A 22,227-nucleotide genomic window follows, 5' to 3' on the forward strand; every position below is an offset into this window, starting at 1 on the left:
TGATGTATAACAAGTGATTGCGAAGGCCATGGCCTGTATCAGATGCACCTTAGTCTCCAGAGAGACACCATTGCTCTTCAGTACTTTGGAGAGGTCGCTAACAGCAGACTTTCCCATGGCAATGCGCCTTTTAATTTCCTGACTGCTGGTTTTTTCTGTAATTTCATCTTTACTGTCATGGTTTAATGCCTCAAAATGACATTTCCCATATTCCTTTGTATATAGATAGATTTGCCAAATGGGAGTTTTCATTAAATAATTGTTGTTGTTACTGTTGGGTGTTGTCAAGTTGGCTCCAATATGAAATTAGAAGGCAGGAAGAAAGCGGAAGCATGGTAGCAGCTTCAGTAAAGATTTCTGAGGTTTCCGAATTACCAACTCCTAGCTTTCTGCTCATCACTAATACCGGTAGTTCCAGCAATGTCAGCAACTGTTGCTTTTGTTGTTAGGTTCTGTCATGTCAGCTGTGTCTCAAAGCGACCTTATGGACAACAGAACAAAATCCTGCCTGATCCTGAATAATCCTCACAATTTCTGCTGGGCTTACACCCACTGTTGCAGCTACTGTATTAATCCATCTTGTTGAGGATCTTAACCTTCTTCTCTGACTCTATTTTTCCAAGCATGATGTCCTTCCCCAAAGTAATCTGTATCTGACCACTCCTGAAAATCTGTCCAGAGTATGTGAGACAAGTCTCACAATAGCTTCTTCCAAGACAAGCTTGTTTGTCCTTTTGGCAGTCTACAGGATGTTCAATACTCTTTGACAACACCATAATTCACTGTCATAAAGTCTTTGATCTTCCTTATTCATTATCTAACTTTCACATGCATATGAAGCAACTGAAAATACTATGGCTTGGGTGAAGCCCATTTTGGTCTTCAATGTGATATCCTTGCTCTTTAACACTTTCAAGAGGTCCTTGGTAAGCAGACTTAGTCAACGAAATGCATTGTTTGATTTCTTGGCTGGTACTTTCATGAGTATTGACTGTGGATCCAACAAAAATGAAATCATTGACAGCTTCAATATTTTCTCCAATAAGCAACATTAGGGAGCTGTGTTGCAATCCTGAAGGTATGCTGTTCGAGGCCACAAGATGCTCTGAGGGAGAAGGATGGGCAATCTCATCCTTGTATTTAACTGCCTCTGAAAACCTATTGGAGGGTCAGCTATGGGTCGGTTCTGACTCTATGATACATAACAAAAACAACAAGAAACAACATTATGATAAATGGAGATGACAGCAGCAGGCATGGGCTTTATTGGGCTTTAGTAATATCACCAACACTTTTACACTTTTTTTTTTCACTGCATCAGAGATTTTACTACTAGGTATTACTGATTTCTGTCTCTCTCCAAACCCAACAGCATCTTCCTACAGGATCAAAGCTTCTTTTCAAGGGAGCTCTGGTGGCCTAGCGGCAAGAAGCTGCACTGCAATCCCAGAGGTGCATGGTTCAAACCCACCAGATGCTCTGCTGAAGAAGGAGGGGCAATCTCCTCCTGTACCAGTCAGATCTGATTTGACGGTACACGCACAAAAATTAATTTAAAAAAAAGCGCTTCTTTTCACATTTACAATCCTTGATAGAGACAGACTACCTGGTAAATACATTAAACATGGCTAAAACGTGTGTCTATTTACCTATGTCTATTAATCTGAGGTCAACAGTTTCACATGATTGCTATAGATTAGTATATAAACACAAGTAAACTCATGCTTGCCTTACTAATTGGGAAATTGGGTTCCATATCCTAAGGTAGATTCTTAAGCTTCTGTTTGTATCAGAATCGCTTGCAAGACTAGTTAAAATGAAGATTACTGGGTCCAATATCCAAATTTTCTAGTTTTGTAGGTTTGGAGTAAGGCCTGAGAATTTGCATTTCTAACAAGTTCCCAAGAAGTGAGGTTAATGTTTCAAGTTTGGAGACAACACTCTAAGAGCCAGTGCTCTAAAACAATGGGGTTCAATCTTAACTACCTATACAATCGCTAGCTTCTGCTTACCTCATCTGATCTGGCTTCCCTAGATTTTGAATCAGAATTCTCTAAGGTAGGGCCACTATGGCTATTTTATTAATTAGTCAACATCCATATGAGATTCTTGCACACATAAAAACTTGATAAATACTGCCTTAAATAAATGGCTTTCAAGCTTGAACTCATTTGAATTCCCTGGAGATCTTACTAAAACACAGAGCTGCTTCCAGCCCTAGAGTTTCAGATTCAGCAGGTTTAGAATGGGACAGAGAATCTGCATTTCTAACAAGTTCCCAAGTGGTGATGGTGATGATGATGATCCAGGGCCCACACTGTGAGACCATCTGCCCAAAAAACCCAGAGTTGGATGGCATACCCAAGTCCCTTCCAACTGAGTAAACTGAGTGCTGATCACCAGCATCATCAGTGAAAGGACTACTACAGCCCGCCTGAAAAATAGAACTAAAATAAAGCACAAATGTCCCTCTACAGGACTGAACCTGCAAACACCACTCAGTCTGCCCAGTGCTACAGGACAGACCCTGAGCTCGAAATACAGGTGTGAGTCAATCGCTACCAGATTCCAGTTGCCTCAACAATATGACAAAGTTGGAACAGCACCCATTGTGAAGTCAGTTCTTAGGTCAAAGCTGAAGGTTAACTCCAGGGCTGAGTCAGAGAACTAGGGATAAAGAGAGCTACCACAAGTGAAGCTGAGAGCTTCATAGAGGGGATGAATGTTCAATCCAAAATAACTCCTGAAATCTTCTTAAAATCAAGCAATGGTGGTGGTGGGTATCTCTAGTCAGTTTTGATTCCTAGAGAGCATGTATGATGGAAAGAGGTACCACCATAGAGTTTTCTTGACTGTGACTTTTACAGAAGAAGTGTCCATGCATTTCTCCCACAGAGCCAGTGCATGTCAAACTCAAATTTCTGGTTAGCAGCTGAGCATTTAAAGCATAAAAACTGGCTGGTTGAGCATTGTGCTTGTTAGAAGAACTATTTATAGGGGATCAAACTGACAACAGTAGCTGGCAAGGTTAGAGCAGAAACTCAGGGGTGGTGAGTTCAAGTTCATGAGGGGGAACCATCTCTGAAAAGGAGGTGCGAATGGTTACACAACATGAAGGACACAATCAACATCCCTGAATTGTCCACTTCTGAGTTGCTGAATTGGAATATGTTTTGATGTGCATCTTTTCACTGATAACAAAATAATGGAAAAACAAATGAATACATTTTTAAAACTGAGAAAAATAAGCCACTATGTGAATGCCCCTTGCTTCTCTCAAAGCATAAGGCTGAAGCGCACTCTTACCCACACAGGAGGCTGGTCTCCCACTCCAGGCCTTGTTGTCCATGCATGTCACTGTCCGCTCTCCTTTCAGTGTGTACCCGGGAGAGCAGTAGTACTCACACCGGGAGTTAAAGTAGGCACCATCTACACATTTAAACCCTCCATTTGCTGGCATGGCAAGGGTAGGACATCGCTTTTCTGAAAAAAGAGAAAACTTGAAAGTTGGCATTTCTCAGTTTTTGTCGAGAGATCTGTCCCTTAATGCTCAGAATCATAAAGTATATGGTAACAAATAGAATAGATGGAATTAGAGGTGGTTTGTTGTCACACAAGAAAGGACACATCAGACCAGCAGTTTGTCTAGTCAAGTAAGGCCATGGCCCAAAGTGAGATTTACCAGAAACAGATGCTGAGATGAGGGACTGTGTGCAAGTGACTAATGAAGAAAGTGTTCCTGGGGAAGAGTAGCAGGGGAGTGGGGGAGTAGGGAAGGAAAGGGAGAAGTCTCAGCCTGATCCTGCAGATGAGCTCTAGAGCAAGCAAGCTGGGCTTTCCTATTCCTTCACTAGTCAGCTCCAGGATGCCCACAGAGGCTGCTCTCCCTTGTAAGAGCAGAGAAGAGGCCTCTGAAAGAGTGGTGCATCTTCTTCCAATGAAGATGGGAAAAGGTGCAAGTCTTTGGGAACAAAAGTCCTTGGGAAGCACTCAGAACTGGTAAAAGAGGATTCAAGGAGAGCTGAGCCAAGCACTGATAGAGCTCACTACAGGACCTCCGACCCCAGTTGTTTGGTGCACACACCGTATGACTGTATTCCAGAGCTGCAGTTTCCTGATCAAACCCACTGCTTTCAAGGCCATTCTGACTCATGGTGACCCTATATAGAACTGAGTAGAACTGTTCATAGGGCTTCCAAGGCACATCTTCATCCACAGACTGGCTAGTGTGTTTGAACTGTCGACCTTTTGGTTAGCAGCTGAGTGCTACTACCACTGTACTACCAGGGCTCCCCAGTTTCCTGACCAAGAAATAGATAGTAATGATGCCCAAAGTTAATACATATGCTCAATAAATGGTTATTATTTTGAATGACAATAGCATCTAAAATGTGCTTCTAAAATGGTGTACCACTTGTACATATCCCAAGGGGAATATGTTTCTAGAAGACTATAGTCAGTTGCTGAAGAACTTCTGCCTTCAGAAACACTCCACTCATAAAATAAGCACCTCTTTGCTCTTTCTCTGCTGCTTTAAGCTTTCCCATCGGGAAATTCATTCATTCATATTCTATCTCTCCTCCCTCTCCTCTCCCTCTCCTTGTCCCTCTCTTTCTTTCTCTCCCTTGCTCTCCCTATCCCCCCTCCCCTCCCCTCCCACACCCATGAGCCCATGACTTTGCTCCATTCTCATACATATTTCACAGGAAACACATCCATCAAGCTGATTCTGGTGTTACATTGTGAGATCTCTAACAGTAGGATCTGTATCTTACAATTTAAAATCCCCAGTACCTCCTCAGAAGGAGACTTGGTAGGATAGTATGTTACCTATCAGGCTGCTAACCTAACCTGGTGGATGATTCAAATCCATCAACTGCTCCATGGGAGACAGATGTGCCAGCAATTAGTGAACAAACATAACCTGTTTCTTGAACAAAGCTCTATTCTTTTCCAAACATTTGACCACACCTTTTTCTCTGAAAGGTGCCATCCCACCTCCACTCTGTCTTAGAAATCCTCTCTCACTCTCAAGGGGAGTTTTTCTCATCAAAGGGCATAACACATTTAATAGAAACCCTGTTCTCACAGCAGAAGGATATTGACCCTGAAAGCTCTGAAGTACTCACGCTTACAGATGACCTTGTCAGACCACCGCTTGTTTGACTGGCAGATGAGTTGAGAAGAGCCCTGCAGCTCATAGCCCTTCTGGCAGCGAATGTCACACCTGGCTCCCAGCGCTGTTTTGTAGTATCCTCCTTGAGGGGCCCTGCAGTACACATCCCCATATTTCACCTTGATGGGGGAACACCACAGGGTGTCTGCAGGTAGGTAGCAGGAACAAGAGAAAGGAGAAATATGAAGTGACATCTTCAGAAAAGGTGCTCTTTGTACTCAGAGTCCCTGGTTGATGACATCCCAAAGTTTAATCTCTATATAGGATCCCATGTCTTTTTCTTTCTTTTCTTTTCATTTTCTACTTTATTTACAAAATTTGAATACATTGTTTTTAAGAACAAATCCTTTCCATTTCCCTCACCCTGCCTCCATCAAATTGATTACAACCACCCCACCCACCCACACAACCCCATCCCTCTGCTTCCACTCTCTCCCACCCTTCTGGGATCTTTATACTCATTCTACAATAATGGTTTTATATAATATTTATCCTTGTGGGACTGAGATAGTTCACTCATCATAATGCTTTCCAGTCCTTCCCAAGTTAGGTAATAATTTACAAAATAATTGCTCCTGCATGCTGCATAGTATTCAACTGTGTGAATGTACTGCAATTTCTCCTGGGCACCTCGACAGTGGCAAGAAGCCACTTCCAGAAAGGAACAATAGGATCCCATGTCTTTTAGTGCATCTCTGGGTGACACTAATCAGACTGCCTGAATCAGGATCAAGGCTTCTCCAATACTAATTGTGTGACCTTGGGCAAGTTAACCTTTCTGAGTCAATACCTAGGTACTTATGCCATAGCACTGTCACAACAAAGAGTTCTGGTGGCATAGTCCATCACAATTTGCACTGCTAACCCAAACACTACACCAACATGGCAGTTCAAATCCACCAGCCAGTCTGAGGGAGAAAGATGCAATTTTCCCCTGTGCCGTATGCTACAAGGACTTAAAAATAATAATACATATAATTCTCCTACTGCAGTGTCTGACACATAGTTAATGCTCAATAAATGATTTTCTTTTTAATATCTCCCTTAACTAGATAATTCTCTGGAGGACAATTAAAACCTTTATGAACTCCTAGAACGATCATCCATCATCTGCAGACAGTGCAGAGGGGTGGGGGGATTGTCAGTAACCGGCTTGATAAACTTCTCTCTGGATCTGTTAACACTGTTGTTCATTAATTTGAATGAAGCTATAATTTCCAGGTTTCTGCAACTAGGTATTGTTTTGGTTTACACTTTGAGAACATCTTCCCTGTGTCTTTGGAAGGCATTCTTTGAGATCCTTGGAAACGTAAGGACACTGATTTCTCAAATCAGTAGGGCCAGCAACCACTCCCTCAAGTCTGTGGGTACTTGATTTCAAGAACACTAATCACTTCTCTCTGATGGCCTTCCTTCCTCATCTTCCCAGTCCAACACCTGAGTTGTCAGTAGGTGACCAAGTATGCCATCATGTGGCCAGGAAATAGGACAGATATAACTGTATTTTCTCAGAAAACGCCTTTGGATGTAATTCTGTTTCTTAGCCAAGAAAACCAACAGTCCCATCCAGGTCTTGTGAATACAAGGCTTTTTACTTCCATGTTCCCTTTGGCTAATGCTGTCATCATCTAGCGTTTTACAGACAGCTGCAGTGGTCCTTAATGCCAAGACTAGCAGTATTTCCTGGACTTTCTAGGTAGAAGTAATGTCCTGAGGGCTTTACTGAAATAAAATAAAAATCCCGTTGCCACTGAGTTCATTCTGACGTACAATGACCCCATGTGCTTCAGAGTAGAATTGCTCTATAGGGTTTTCTAATGGCTATCTTTCAAAAGTAGATCATCTGACCTTTCTTCAAAGGTACTTCTGGTTGGATTTGAACTTCTAACTTCTATAGTTAATCACTGAGCACTTAACTGTTTGTGCCACCCAGGAAGAAGGCTTAATGGAGAGTTGATTACACTTACCCATGTGGATATGAATTCATAGGAGCTCACACTAGGCCTATAGACACCCCAGGAACAAAGTTCTTTCCTTTAAGGGTCTACACATACAGTTTGTATGTGGTAACATTTTTAAATGAGAAAATCCTGAATCTGAGGTGTCAAACAGAATATATATATCTCAACTACTTGTTTGTAATTGCAAAAGGATTATCGACCCAATTTTAAATGATTCTGTTTTGTTGAGATATTTTGTTGTTGTTGTTGTTGTTGTTGTTGTTGTTTTTGTTATGTGCCATCAAGTTGCTTGCGACTCATAGCCCTAAACTCAACAGCCCTAAACTCTGCTCTGTCCTGTGCCAATCGCACTGTCTCTGACATTCCCATCCCGATTATCCCAGTCACTGAATAAATCTACCTCATTAGTTATTTCTTTTAAATGCTTCAGCTCCTGGTCAACATGAAAGTAAAAAAAAAAATTCCAAAAATACAGATAAGTAAGAAACCTTTGGGATATGGTTGCTTAGCACTATAAGCTGTGGATATTTCACTCATTTTCTTCTATAATCAAAAGGTCTTAAGAAAAACCCTAGAGAGAACTGTAGATGGCTACTACGCAAATAAAACAGAATTAGAATTTAGTAGCTCTGTGGCATCTAGAAGGAAAGTAAATTTCTTTCTTTCCCTCTCTTTTTTCTGTTGCCTTCTGGCCTAATCCACAGGAGATGAAGTTAGAATCTACCAGCAGCTTCAAGGGAGAAAAACTGGCAATCTCCTCCTGTGCAATGCATAGCCTTAGAATCCTGCTGGAGGGTCAGCTATGAATTAATTAGGAATCAAAAGCAATGAACGACTCTCCATATGGTAAAGGGAAGATCATCTGTAAAGAAAATGAAAGCACACTTCGGATTTTGAGACTCAGTCTTTGTCCAAGACTTCCATGGTGTTAAATCTGTTTAAAAGGGCTTTTTAAAAAGAATTGTACTTCCAGTAAGTTTATAGATAAAAGTAGTTTTCCATTCCACAGTTTATTCCATGGTTTCAAATCTTACAAAATCATCTGTAGCTTGACTTCTTATCATCTCCTTCTCAATGCTCCCTCAACTCCTTACTACAAAATCTCCATTTCTGCTCCATTCCCCTTCTAGACTTCTTCCTCATTGTTAGCTTTCCTTTTCACTTGTCTCTTAACTGTCCTCTTTTCTACTATCAGCAGCCAAAAGTGAAACCCTTCACTGAGGACTGTGTATACTTTCTAGAGAAAGAAAATGGAATCTCCATTTGAGGCAGGAAGACTGACTTTTGTATACATATATGACAATTTACAAATTTCAATGCAACACACAATCAATAGACATCCTCCCATGATCTGGGTCTTCAAATCCTCCTAGCAATGCTGGTCATGTATCCAAAAGCTGTGTTGTCAGCATGTGGAAAAAACTTGTTTGCATTTACTCACAAAAGCAATTTTCTTTTCAATACTTTCCAAGACAAATTTTTGGAAGATATTTTGACACTTTAATAGTGACAGTAATTAAAATGTCCAAGGATGACTTGAATTTGAAGTGCATGCAAGCACTTCAAGTTAAAGTGAGTGATCAAAATGATTAACAGAGATGTGTTTATCCTGAAATAGGAGAATTCATCACTCAATATTCAGGAATGTCTTTCATGCAACTAGGCCAATGTTGTGAGTACTACATTTAATTGGTGTTCCTAAGAGTGTAAGTAATCTCCTAGATGTGAGTAAAAACACTTGAATTTCTGACCCAAATTTGTTAGCTGTATGACTCTAGGAAAGTAATTGAACCTCTTTGATCCTTGATTCACAAATATTTATAAATAAGGAGTAATGCATTCATATCTATATATCCTTTTCCCTTCTATCCATTAGGGTAAATATTTGATGACAATCTAAGTAAAAGAACCAAAAGCAAAGTTTGACACATATTGGGTATACATGTACCCAATACAATACATGTAGCTACATTAAATTGTCATAATCAATTTTAGCTTCTTTAATTTCTTTTTCTTTTCATTGTGCTGTAAGTGAAAGTTTAAAACTTGGTTTCCATTCAACTTTATATACACTTTCTGTTTTATGACATTAAGTACAATATTCACAATGTAACTGCACTCTTCCCAATACCTCTCTGTGATTCTCATTTCTGTTAATCCTTCTATTCTACACCTTACTGCCTTCTGAAATTTATCCCTGGGCAAATGCTGCCCTTTTGATCTTGTACAGCCAATTTTTCTAAAGCATGAATACTTCTCTGGTATAATTATCCACTTTTATAGGCTTTTCTGTCATTTGGCTGAAAAGTAAGCAATCAGCATGGGTTCAGTTCTAGGCTTGAGGATAAGTAAGGATCTCAGTCTTTGGGTTTTTCCACCAATCTCTATCAAACTAGTATGTCTGGCCATTTTTTGTGGGTCCCCCCCCCATTTCACATATTTTTTCCAATTCTACCAGGACCTTCCATTGTAATCCTTTCAGTAGGGTCAGCAATGATAGTTGGGTACTATCTAGTTTTTCTGGTCTTGGAGCCATGAAGGCTGGGGGTTCGAGAGGTAGGTTGAATAGTCTCTTGGGCTGTTTATACTTTCTTTTTGTTTTCTTCACTCTCCTTCACTCTATATAGGAAGAGCCCAATGAGTGTACCTTGGATGACTGCTCAAAAGCTTTTATGATCTCAGTGGATACTTGCCAAAATAGCAAGTAGAACATTGACTCCTGTTGTGTATTAATTTATGCCAACTGACCTTGATGTCCCCAGAGAGTCCCTTGGTCTAGCAACTAACTGTTCCCCTCAGGGTGTTTATTTATTATTAAGAAGGTCACATAATTTTGACCCCTGTTGGGTCATAGTTACAGTATATATTAATAGGTAATTGGAAATATCATCCACTTTTAGTTCCTTTAAATTAACAACACATAATGAGTGAATACTTCGTGCAAGCCACTACAGGTCCCCAAGGCCCCAGAGTTAAGCCTTCAATTAACAAGGGTTTGCCTCTAAGTTGTGAAATAAGAAAACTGATCATGAACATGATTTCCAGAAAAAAATGATTTCTTCTTATCATTCATTGTAAGCTCTAATACAGGCACAGATTTAGTCATCTCATGTACCTTTTTTGTACTTGAAAATGCTGGGGTATGAGCATGGACACTAAGGAATGAGAGACACCTGGGGATGAGAGACAACACCAGAACACGCTCACTTCACTATGTTTTAGGGAGTTCTGGTGGTAAAAAACTGCATACGCAATCCCAAAGACATGCAGTTAGAACCCACCAACTGCTTCATGGGAGAAGGATGGATAATTTCCTCCCATGTGATTTACTACCTGTGAAAACCCACTGGAGTATCAGCTATGGGTTGGTACCAACTCAATGGCACACAACTACAACCATGTTTTGGGATAAATTTTCAACAAAGGACTCAAAGAGGGGGAAAAAGAGAGATTTAATTTTTTTTTATTAAGAAATGGTACAATGGTTAAATGCTCAGCTGCTAACCAAAAAGTCAGTGGTTCAAGCCCACCTGCTACTCCTTAGAAAATGATGCAGCAGCTTTTTCCAGCAAAGATTTATCATTGCTGTCAGGTGCCATTGAGTATGACTCATAGTGACCCTATGAACAGTTGACCTAAACTCTGTCTGTCCTGTGCCATCCTCATCATCTCTGACACACTATAGCCTATTGCTGAGGTCACTATGCCAATCAATTTTGTTGGGGGTCTTTTTCATCACCGATCTTCCATCCTTTCAAGCATGATGTTCCTTTGCAAGTAATAGCCTCCCTTAGTTACATGTTCAAAGTATGAAAGACAAAGCTTTGTCATCTTTGCTTCCAAGGGAAGCAATATCTGGCTGCACTTTTCCCAAGACATGTCTGTTTGTTCTTTGAGCAGTTCATGGGACATTCAGCACTCTTCCCTAAGGGGGCAGTGCTACTCTGTCGTATAGGGCTGCTATGGAATCATAATTGACTTAATGAGTTTGGTTTAAAGGGTGATACTTTTGTTTATAATTTTAAAAATATTATTAATCAGATCAACTTCTTAACCCAATCCTGAAGCAACTAACATAGACGCTGTGGATAGAACAAGAATTTGCATTCAAAGGTCACAAGCAAATGAAAACTATGGTGGAAAGAAATATCCACAGCCAGAGGTACCAATCACTATATTGTTGTTTTTGTTGTTGTTAGGTGCTGTGGGAGTCGACTCCAACTTGTGTTGCCACCAATACTACCCTGATTCTCCTATTACCCAGGCTTAGCCACAACAGAGTAGGAAAGTGTCTGCCTGCTAAAATGTGGACAACTATACAGGGCCTAATGCCACAATAGAACTTTATTAACTTACCAGTTTAATGCAATTAGCCTTCTGCTGGAAGAGGGACCAGATTTCAAGAGTGAGCATCTAAATTCACCTTCACCTTCTTTAGGGCTCGCTAAGCATCAGAGAAATGACTCACCAGTAGAAGCATTTACAGTCAAACTTACATAGCCTGCAGGAAAGATTCTCCATTGGGTTTTTTAATCTGCTGAGGTCTTAGTGGGGGAGTGCATTGCAGGAAATGTATGGAGTTCTTTAACATAAAATTAAAGATTAACTGAGAAACACACTTTACTCATCTTTTAGAAGCCAAGCTGGTCTCAGAAAGAGCACGATGAAATAAGCCTATGAAAATCAAGTTTTCTCCTTTCCCATTCATCTCAGGACATTAACAGCCCCTGGGTCCAGACTTGACCTTGAATGGTTTATTCTGGATGATCCTGGCCGTAATGTATGAATCAGGCAGAGCGCACGGCTTGATTTTCACTTTCATCAGCTAAGGCTTGGCTTTGCAGAAGTGAGGGCAGAAAAGAAACTTAATGAGAATAAAATGACCATCCAGGTGCTGAAGGACAGCACTCAGAGATTTCCAAATAGGTTTCTTTCTTTCTTTTAATTGGGAGCATATGTGTATTTACTTGAAATTTGGTGGTTTGTTTTGTGGGTTTTTTTTCCTGCGAAGGTAATTACAACTTTAAATGTGTGTCTGGTCACTTTATTACAGTCTGCTCCACACGGCAAAAAGGAAAGTTCTCCTGGCATCAGCGCGTCCTCATTAGCACATAAGCAAAGCATTCACCTTTATATCTAGCGCGTGAATACTCGACTTCATCGTCTTCTAGCGGCGAGTCTCCCGATCCTACAATAAAAAAATACAGAAACTGCAGCAAGGAAAGCCACATGGTATGGGAGCATGATTCACAGCATTGCATTGGCATAGTCCATGCAAGAGGGGCGATTAGAATGCAGAGCCAAGGGAGAAAGCTTCTGTGGCCATTCACTGAGGGACAGGGGATCTCTCAGAGTGAACCCGGCTGGGCCAAGATGGCCAAAGCCAATCCAAATGAGCCCCAAACTGGTTTTGGAATCACCCTGTGCCAAACGAAATTCTGGAAGCTGGATAGAGAGAGTCAACTTCACTCTGAGAAGATGCCAGTGTACATGAATCTCATGCCAGGGGAGACGCAGTAAAATGTGTGTGACTCAAAGGCAACCCACAGTTTCTCCAGCAGTCAAAGAAAACCCAGTAGAGCTGAGTGTTTATGGTGCCTGAAAACCAGGGAATCATATGAAATGAATTTGGGTGGAAAGTAACAAGAGCAAATCAAATATCTTATTTTAATGAAAAAAAGAAATGCAAAGCTGTTTTGGTAAATCTGTAGGAAATGAAGGTTTAAATAGAGCAAGCGGGTTTTTACTAAGAAATTTTCACCAAGACAGGGCTACAATGCATTTTCTGGACAGCTTTAAATCATAGCCTCAGCTAGTCTGTGCTTATTATTTTAAAAGATTTAAACTCATTTGGAAGTTGAGACAGAATCATTCTTAGAGTATTACACAGTGAAGTCCAGTAAATGTTGGATCCTTAACCCCCTCGAAACTGTAGCAGGCCCCAAACTTTAAAATGGCAATATTGAATTCAGAGCATTTGCCTCTTGCAATATTATTGTCTTAGTCACATTGTCACTTACAGAAACTTGCAAGCATACAGAAGAGGCAAGGACTCTCTGCTGGAGACGGAGGGATAATCTCCTTCTGTACCAGTCAGATTCGATTTGATGACATACACAAAAAATTTTAAAAAAAATTTAAAAAAGAGTCAAGGACAGTCTCTACTGAGGTTATTTTAAGCCCCATAGAGGACGAGCAACTGAGTAATAGTCCCTGTTGCACTTATATTTTTTGCAAAAGTGATGCAGAGTGTAGAAACTAAAAGTGAAGATGCAGTAAAGGCTGTGCCATGTCCATTTAGAGAGGAACCACACCAGGGAAGCCAACTCCTGTGTTCATCTTCGTGGGAGATTTCCCCACTTGGTCTCTGGCCACCCAGGCCGATATAAAATTACACATTGCTCATTATTCCATATCAAAAGGTGAACACGAAAACCTGCATTACCCTACAGGAAAGCAATTTAGCAACATGAATCAAAATCTATGTTCAAATCCCTGGATCCAGTCAGTCCAGTTCTGGGAATCTATCCCAAGATACACAGATCCTGCATTAAATACAGGAAACACTATTTTTACACACAAAGATTTCTTTGCAATGCCATTTATAATAGGAAAAGACTATAAGCAATCCAACTCTTCAGTATCATGCTTAAATAAACCATAGTTCAGGCAGTCTCTGAGTTATGAACGTCCAACTTATGGAAAACTTATGCTTTTAACATAATGCATATTTGCTTACAATTTAACACCACGGAAACTTCAAAGCTCAAAAACCGAAACTAATTGCCATGGAGTCTGAACCAATTCAGAGCTGACCCTCCAGTGGATTTCCTAAACCATAAACAACAGGGGAGTAGATTGTCCGTCTTTGGCCTGTAGAGTTGCTAGTAGATTCAAACCGCCAGAGGCTCAGCCTTTGAGTTAGCAGTGCAGCTCCCCATGCTCACAACATATTCTTCATCTGAATCACCTTCACTTGTTGCATATACAGCTGTTAAAACATTTAAAAGGCCTTTTCTTGTAGTAAGTCCATCATTGCCTTCAGAACTGACCCTCTGGTAGATTTTTGGAAACTGTAAATTGCATGAGAGAAGATTGTTCACATTTCTCCCATGGTGCAGGTGGTGGATTCAAGCTGCTAGAGAGTTGTCATCTTTGAATTGGCAATGCAGCTCCCTATGGACTATGCCACCAGTACTCTTCTTAGAGTATTTACCTATATTAGAAATAACTTAGGACCAGATCTCCTGAACAATCAAGTTCTGCCTATACATTCATCACACATAACATAGCATGTTGTTATTGTATACCGTTCAGTAAGAACTGACCCAGACTTGACCCTCCAGTGAGTTTTCAGAGGCTGTAAATCGCAAGGGAAGAAATTGCCCATCTTTCTCCCATGGAGCAGCTGATGGATTTGAACTGCAACACAATTTGGTCTGGTTACACACTTGTTGCCACTAAGCCACCAGAGCATAGTCATTAAAAATTCTTCAGTGACTGGGATAATTGGGATGGGAGTGTCAGAGACAGTACAATTGGCACAGGGCAGAGCAGAGTTTAGGGCTGTTGTACATAGGGTCGCTATGAGTCGCAAGCGACTCAACGGCACATAACAACCACAATGAATATATGATGGTATATGAGGAAAAGCTCATGTCATAACATTAAGTGACAAAATACTATTACAAAATTATAAAAACAGTATGATTTATAAGGATAAGTTTATGTCAGCTGATTTTCTTCATCCTGAATTTTCTATGATAAGCAGCATCATGATAGACAATGAAGAGATTGAGATTGTTAATAGCTTCAGCATGCTTGGCTCCACAGTCAATATTCTTGGTACCAGCAGCGAGGAAATAAAAAGACAAATTTCATTAGGAAAATCTGCTGCTTAGGACCTCTCCAGAGTACTGAAGAGCAATGATGTCAGTTTACAGACTAAGGTGTACCTTATCCAAGCCATGGCCTTTGCAATTGCTTGCTATGCATCAGAAAGCTGGACAATGACTAAAGATAATTGAAGGAGAATTGATGCCTTTGAGTTGTGGTGCTGCAGAAGAAAATTGAATCCATCATGGACTACTAAGAGAACAAACAGGCCTGTTCTGGAGAGAGTGAAACCAGGTTGCTCCTTGGAGTTAAAGATTTTGAAGATTCATCTGATATACTTTGAGCATGTTGCTAGGAGGGACCAGTCCTTATGAAGGGCATCATGCTTGAAAGTGTGGAGGGATAGTATAAGAGAAGAAGACCCTGGATGAGATTGGTTGACACAGTGACTGGGTAATGGACATCAGTGTGTCAGAGACAATGAAATTGGCTCAGGATAGAGCAGGGTACAGAGTTGTTGTACATAGAGTCGCTATGAGTCAGAGTTGACTTGACGGCACATAACATCAACAAGCATGTATCACTGTCACAATATAAAGATTAAATTTTTATTTCAGTATTGGGGTAATGGGAGTAGGTGTGTCAGAGACAGTGAAGTTGGCACAGGATAGATCAGAGTTTAGGGCTCTTTTACATAGGGTTGCTATGAGTCACAAGTGACTTGATGGCACATAACAACATGCATGAAACTCTAAGAAGCTTACTTTCCAAAATATATTTTAAATATTAAAAAAACTCAAATTTTTTAGAGATCCTCTCCCTATATTCTCATTCTCTCTATATTCAGTTGAACCTCAGCCTCTAAGGAACTCTGGGATTTTTCCAACTCTATATGGTATACTTTTGTACGTCAAGAGAACTATATTCTATTAAGAAGATCTTCTAACCTTCTTGTCCCAAAATGTTGAACCTAGATGGAGGGAGCCTTTGGACACAATCTTGTCTCTAAGCAGAAAGAATAACTGGCACAGATTTGGTTCTCTAGGAAGCAGCTAAGGTCTAGTACACAGGATGTTTATTTGAGATCAATACCTATGCAAAGAAGAAAAAGGTAGATTAGGACAGAGGGAGAAATCAAGCTGTGATGTAGATGTGACACCCTGGAGCTAAAAATTATGAGTTGTCTCACACAAGAGTGATGTGACCTTTCTAGTTTTGTCTCAGTCACTCACTGGATGTGACTCATTTTAGGGAAGTTTGTGACATTAAGTGAAATGCTCTCAGAACCTGGAGAGGCTGAGAGCTGTCTGCAGATAGTAATACCTACATCTGGTACAACCAGTCTTTCTCTAACGAGGGATCTGAGTGACATATTGGATGATCATCATAACTATACTTGCTCATCCAGGGACACTTTGAGTTATGTAATCTATTGAGGGGCCCTTTCACAGAGGAGTAAAGGGATTGAGATACTACTTCCTATTAAATAAACAAGTGTATCCAAGGTGTATAGCCCTAATTTTCTGGTACCTCAGGACTGTAAGGTATGCTCATCAAACATTGTTATAGTGAAAGATCAAATGTCTGACATTAGAGAAATAGGCAAATAAATTAATTTCTAACAATAAGCATGAAATAGTCACTAATCAAGTTTGGAACGAGGAAAAGTGTATATATATATATATATACACATACACATTTTTTTAAGCAAAATAGCAGACACTATAAAAATACGAAACAACACAAATATGTATATATAGTTTTTACACATACATGTCTGTCAAACTTGGAATATGATCATATGGAATTCATAAACAGTGGGTAAATGTGTTAATAAATATGTTGGGATTAACTGGGTCACATAAAGGAAAAGTAAAAAATTATATTTTAATACAACTCTAGCCCTATCTCACATCATACTCCAAAAACAATTCCAAAGAATGTGAAAGCAAAATGGTTGAGGAAAAACACAAAGACTGATTGCATGTGAATGAAGGACAGTGTGAGACACAATGCATATGAACTATGCAAGCAAACCAAGGTACTAAAGAACCAAGAAGCCAAAGAAAAGGGAAGAAATAAAGAAATTTAGGAGCTAAACCAAAGTATTTCAAATGGCAGCACAAGAAGACAAAGCAAAGTATTATAATGAAATATGCAAAGAACTGGAGTCAGAAAATCAAAAGGGCCAAACTCGCTCAGCATTTCTTAAGCTCAAGAACCTGAGGAATAAATTCAAGTCTCAAGTTGCAATGCTTAAGGATGCTACAGGCAGAATATTGAATGATCCAGGAAGCATTAAAAGAATATGGAAGGAGTATACATAGAGTCACTGTACCAAAAGGAATTGGAGGACACAGAAGAATTTCATGAAACATATGAGCAAGAGCCTGTGGTGATGAAGGAAGAAGTTCAGGTTGTTCTGAAGAAATTGATAGGAGAAAACAAAACAAAACAAACAAACAAACAAAACCCAAACACCCAAAAAAACCGACAAGGCCCCAAAAATTGACCACATACCAACTGACAATATTTCAACAAACAGATGCTGTCCTGGATGCACTCACCAAGTTGTGCCAAGAAATCTGGAGGACAGCCACCTGGCCACCTGACTGGAAGAGATCCATATTTGTTCCCATTCTAAAGAAAGGTGACCTGACAGAATGTGAAAATTATCAAACAATATCATTAATATCACATGCAAACAAGACTCTGCTGAAAATGATCCAAAAGTGACTGGAACAATACATCAACAGAAAACTGTCAGATGTACAGGCTGGGTTTAGAAGAGGTCGTCATCCTAGGGATATTATAGTTAATGTTAGATGAATCTTGGGCAAAAGCAGGGGTACCAGAGGAATATCTATCTGTGTTTCATTGACTATGCAAAGGCATTTGACTGTATGGATCACAATAAACTGTGGCTGACTCTGAGAAGAATGGGAATCCCAGAACAGTTGATTATGCTTATGTGAAACCTATACTTGGACCAAGAGGCAGTAGTCAGAACACAGCAAGGAAACACTGCATGGTTTAAAATAGAAAAGGATGTATGCCAGGGATGTGTCCTATCTCCATACCTATTCAACCTATAGGTGGAACAGATCACCTAGGAGGGTGGGCTCTGTGAGGAGGAATCTGGCATCCGGATAGGAGGAAGACTCATCAACAATCTGTATTATGCAGATGATACAACCTTGCTTGCTGAAACTGAGCAGGACATGAAGGACTGAAGCCTTCAAAATGGGTTGAAGATCAACATTAAGAAAACAAAGATTCTCATCACTGGGCCAATTAGCAGCATCATGATGGACGGTGAAGAGATTGCGATTGTAAACAGCTTTAGTGTGCTTGGCTCCACAATCAACACTCTCAGTACCAGCAGCCAGGAACTCAAAAGACTAAATTGCATTGGGAAAATCTCTACTGTCAGAGATCTCTGCAGAGTACTGAGTAGCAACAGTATCAGTCTGGAGACTAAGGTGCGCCTGATCCAGGACATGGTCTTAACAATTATGTGCTATGCATCAGAAAGCTGGACAATGACTACAGATGACAGAAGGAGAATTTATGCCTTTGAGCTGTTTTGCTGGAGAAGAGTATTGAATATACCAAGGACTGCTAAAAGAACGAACAGGTTCGTCCAAGAGTGGGTGAAACCAGGCTGCTCCATCCAGGCAAAGATTCTGAAGCTCTCTCTGACATACTTTGGGCATGTTGCAAAGAGGGACCAGTCCTTGGAGAGGGACATTATGTTCAGGAGGGTGGAGGGACAGTGCAGGGAGGGAAGACCCTCGATGAGATGGATTGACTCTGTGACTGGGGTAATGGGGGTAAGTGTGTCAGAGACAGTAAGGTTGGCTCAGATTAGAGCAGGGTTCAGAGCTGTTGTACATATGGTTCCTATGAGTCGCAAGCAACTTGATGGCATATAACAACAAAAACAACAGTTTAAAAAAACCATACAAGTTTTGCAGTTAGTTTCTAAAATGTAAAAAAGAAAATCCACAAAAGACTCAGCAAAATTAGACCACAAAATTTTCACTGCTCATGGTAGCACTATTGGTAATACAATAACAAATGTTTGGGCATTTTTATGTGACAATCCTTCTCGTATTTCATTTGGAAAGATGAGCAAGGTCTGCTTTCTTCATTTTACTTCCCCTACTGTTTATGAAAGGCAATTTTGCCAAGCTTAATGCAGAATATTTGACTGTTTAGAATAAAGATATTGCCACAATCTCTGGACGGTTTCCAGGGTTGTGTTATTACTGAGCTTCATCTTTCCACAATGAGCAAAACACTGTTCAGTCTTTGTTACAATTTTGTAATAAACGTGTACATTTTAAAAAAAATTTGGACATCACATGAATAAAAGTATGTATGTACAAATGTGTATATATTTTATATATGACATCTATTTTGGAAAATGTTTGCCCTGCTTTACCTCATTTTTAGAAGGTGTGCATGGATGCGATATATGAAAAATGGGACATTCTGGAACTCTAATCTGGGGACTTTGTTGCCCTGTGCATTAAAGGACCAGGTTTTCAGCAGCCCAAAACATCCATACACAAGTGAATGTGACGGGACTTAAAGAAGTGAACTGAGACAATTCACTCTGGCTGTTTGAACAGCAGCATTTCATAGGAAGAGGGGGGGAAAAAGATCAATCTTGTATTTTCTGACCACATAAAGGCTTCTTCTCTTTATAATAAAGTAGAAAAACTCTCCTCAAAACAACAACAACAAAACCCCCCCAAAAAGAATATTTTCACAATCATAATGTAGAAAGAGTTGTTTTAAATAAAACACAATCTGTAAAGAAACATATTGATGTATCTCATAATACTAAAACATAAAATTCTAGAAAATAAAAGGCATACAAATAAAATTTATAACAAAGTACATATTAGGATAAAATATTTGCAGCATGTTTAACACAGAATATTTTCCAGAATGCATAAACAGACTTCTGCAACAAGGAGAGCAAATTAGAAGCCTGAATAGGAACTTGACAAAATAAAAATAAACTCTGAATTTGAAGGAAATGTCACAAAATAGTAATAGGGATGAACATTAAAACCTCACTAGTATGGAGTTCCAATGGTTTAGTAGTAAGGAGTTTTGCTTCAAGCTCAAGGGCACTTGGTTCAAATGCACCAATTGCTCTGTGGGAGAATCATGGGCAATCTCATTCCCGTAAGATTTGTTACCCCTGAAAACTCACTGTAGAGTCAGCTATGAGTTCAGACTCCATGGAACATAACAACAAAAACAAGTAAGTAAGGGAGCAGTTCTGGTGGTGTGGCCCAAAAGGAGTTGTGGTGTTATTCCAAAGGTCATGCCTCTGGTGGTTTGTATCCACCAGCAGCTCCTTGATTGAAGAAGAGAAGTTTCCTCCTAGGAGATGTACAACTTCAAAAAAACCACTGGAAGGTCAGCTGAGTCGGTTCTGGCTTGAGGGTATTGAGTTTTATTTGACTTTGAGTAATCAGGGAAATATGTCACAAAAGCAAACAATAACAAAAACAATTCACACTCATTTGATTTGCATAAATTGTTGTTGCTATGTTGCTAGGTGCCACTGAGTCAAGTATAATTCACAGCAATCCTATGTACAACACAACTGAACCCTGTCCTATCCTGTGTCATCTTCTTATTTCTGACATACTGAAGCCCATTGCTGCAGTCATTTGTGGGTTGAGGGTCTTCCTCTATTTTGCTGACTTTCCACCTTTCCAAGCATGATGTCCCTCTCCAAGAAATAGACTCTCCTAGTAACAAGTATGAGAAACAGAAGTTCACCATCTTTGTCTACCAGGAGCACTCTGGCTGCACTTTTCTCAAGACACATTTGTTTGTTCTTTTGGCAGCCCACTGGGATATTCATTATTCTTCTCTAATATCATAGCTCAAAATCATCAATTTATCTTGTCATCCTTAATCATTGTCCAGCTCTCAGATATATATCAAATTATCAAATTAAGTCTTAAAACTGGTATCAATGCTACTTAATAATTTGGAGAAGTTCTTCACTATAGACTTGCCCAATGTAATATGTCTCCTGATCTGACTGCTGGTACCAAGGGTGCTGATTATGGATCCAAGTAAAATAAAGTCATTGACAATTTCAATCTTTTCTTTATTTGTCATAATGCTGTCTATTGGTCCAACAGTGATAATTTTTGTTTTATTGATGTTGAGATATAATCCATATTGAAGGTTGTAGTCCTTGGTCTTCTGAAGTAAGCATTTCAAGTCCCCTTTACTTTCAGTAAGCAACGTTGTTCCATATGCATAATGCAGGCTGTTGAGTCTTCCTCCTATCCTGATGCCATATTCTTCTTCATTTGCTCAGTAAACAGATTGAATAGGTATGGAGAGAGGATATAACCCTGATACACACCTTCCTTAATTTTAAATCATGCAATGCTCCCTTTCTCTGTTCACACAGCAGCCTCTTGGTCTAGGTATAGGTTTCACATACATTAGGTTGGTGGAAATGCCATGATACAGGAACTCTCCACTCCTGCTGGTAGGAATTTAACTGGTACAACTACTTAGGAGAGAAATTTTGCTCTATATTTGAAGCAACTCTTCATATCGGTCACTCCTCCTCTACATTATGTGTCATAGGAATTCTTCCACAATACACAAGGGGTCAAGTGCTAAGATGCAGGTTGCAACACTGTCATGAATTAAAACAACGGTAAAAACCATGACTGGAAAATGGATAAATAAATGTTGATGTATTCTAACAAGACAAAGATGTGAATGTTTAAAAGGAGTAATACACTCAGCCTGCATTAAACATTAGGGTCAAATGTAAAAATTATGACGGATAGTCAATAAAAAGCAAGTTGAATGATAATGGAGTGTGCTATCAATTATGTAGAAATTAAAACAACACTACAAGGGACAATCAACCTAGGAAGAATTGATGAAAGAACAATATGGCTATTGCAATTAACAAATAAGAATAGGATATGTGTAGCTATTCAATAGGGCAGGAGAAAAGGGAAATGGGAGACAGGAGAAGGGAAGGGAACCCCACAAGGGCAGCAGAGATTAATGGGAAAAAATGAAGGAATAGGAAAAATGCAATAGGGACTTGGTGAGATGGAATGATAAGGGGCAAGGATCAATATTAAATAATTATAGCTACAACCAGGAGAAGATAACATAGATGAATGGGACCTTCTAAGACTCAAATCCCTATGCACATCCAAAAACTTCTCCAGTAGGGTAAAA

The 22,227-nt window shown here is 39.7% G+C and overlaps 1 protein-coding gene across 1 annotated transcript in view; it reads right to left on the minus strand.

The window, feature by feature from the left end:
- The window catches only part of SRPX (sushi-repeat containing protein, X-linked), a 92,870-nt gene that overhangs the window by 58,310 nt on the left and 12,333 nt on the right, over positions 1-22,227 (minus strand). Inside the window, exons 2-4 of the mRNA XM_006897524.1 lie at positions 12,266-12,325; positions 5,130-5,321; positions 3,307-3,483 (exon numbers count right to left, since the gene is read on the minus strand). Of these exons, the coding sequence (XP_006897586.1) occupies positions 3,307-3,483; positions 5,130-5,321; positions 12,266-12,325 (429 nt within the window). The remainder of the gene's footprint in view (positions 1-3,306; positions 3,484-5,129; positions 5,322-12,265; positions 12,326-22,227) is intronic.

The sequence above is a fragment of the Elephantulus edwardii genome, unplaced genomic scaffold (assembly GCF_000299155.1).
Source record: "Elephantulus edwardii isolate Elephantulus edwardi_28Jun2011 unplaced genomic scaffold, EleEdw1.0 scaffold00210, whole genome shotgun sequence".
Classification (NCBI taxonomy): domain Eukaryota; kingdom Metazoa; phylum Chordata; class Mammalia; order Macroscelidea; family Macroscelididae; genus Elephantulus; species Elephantulus edwardii.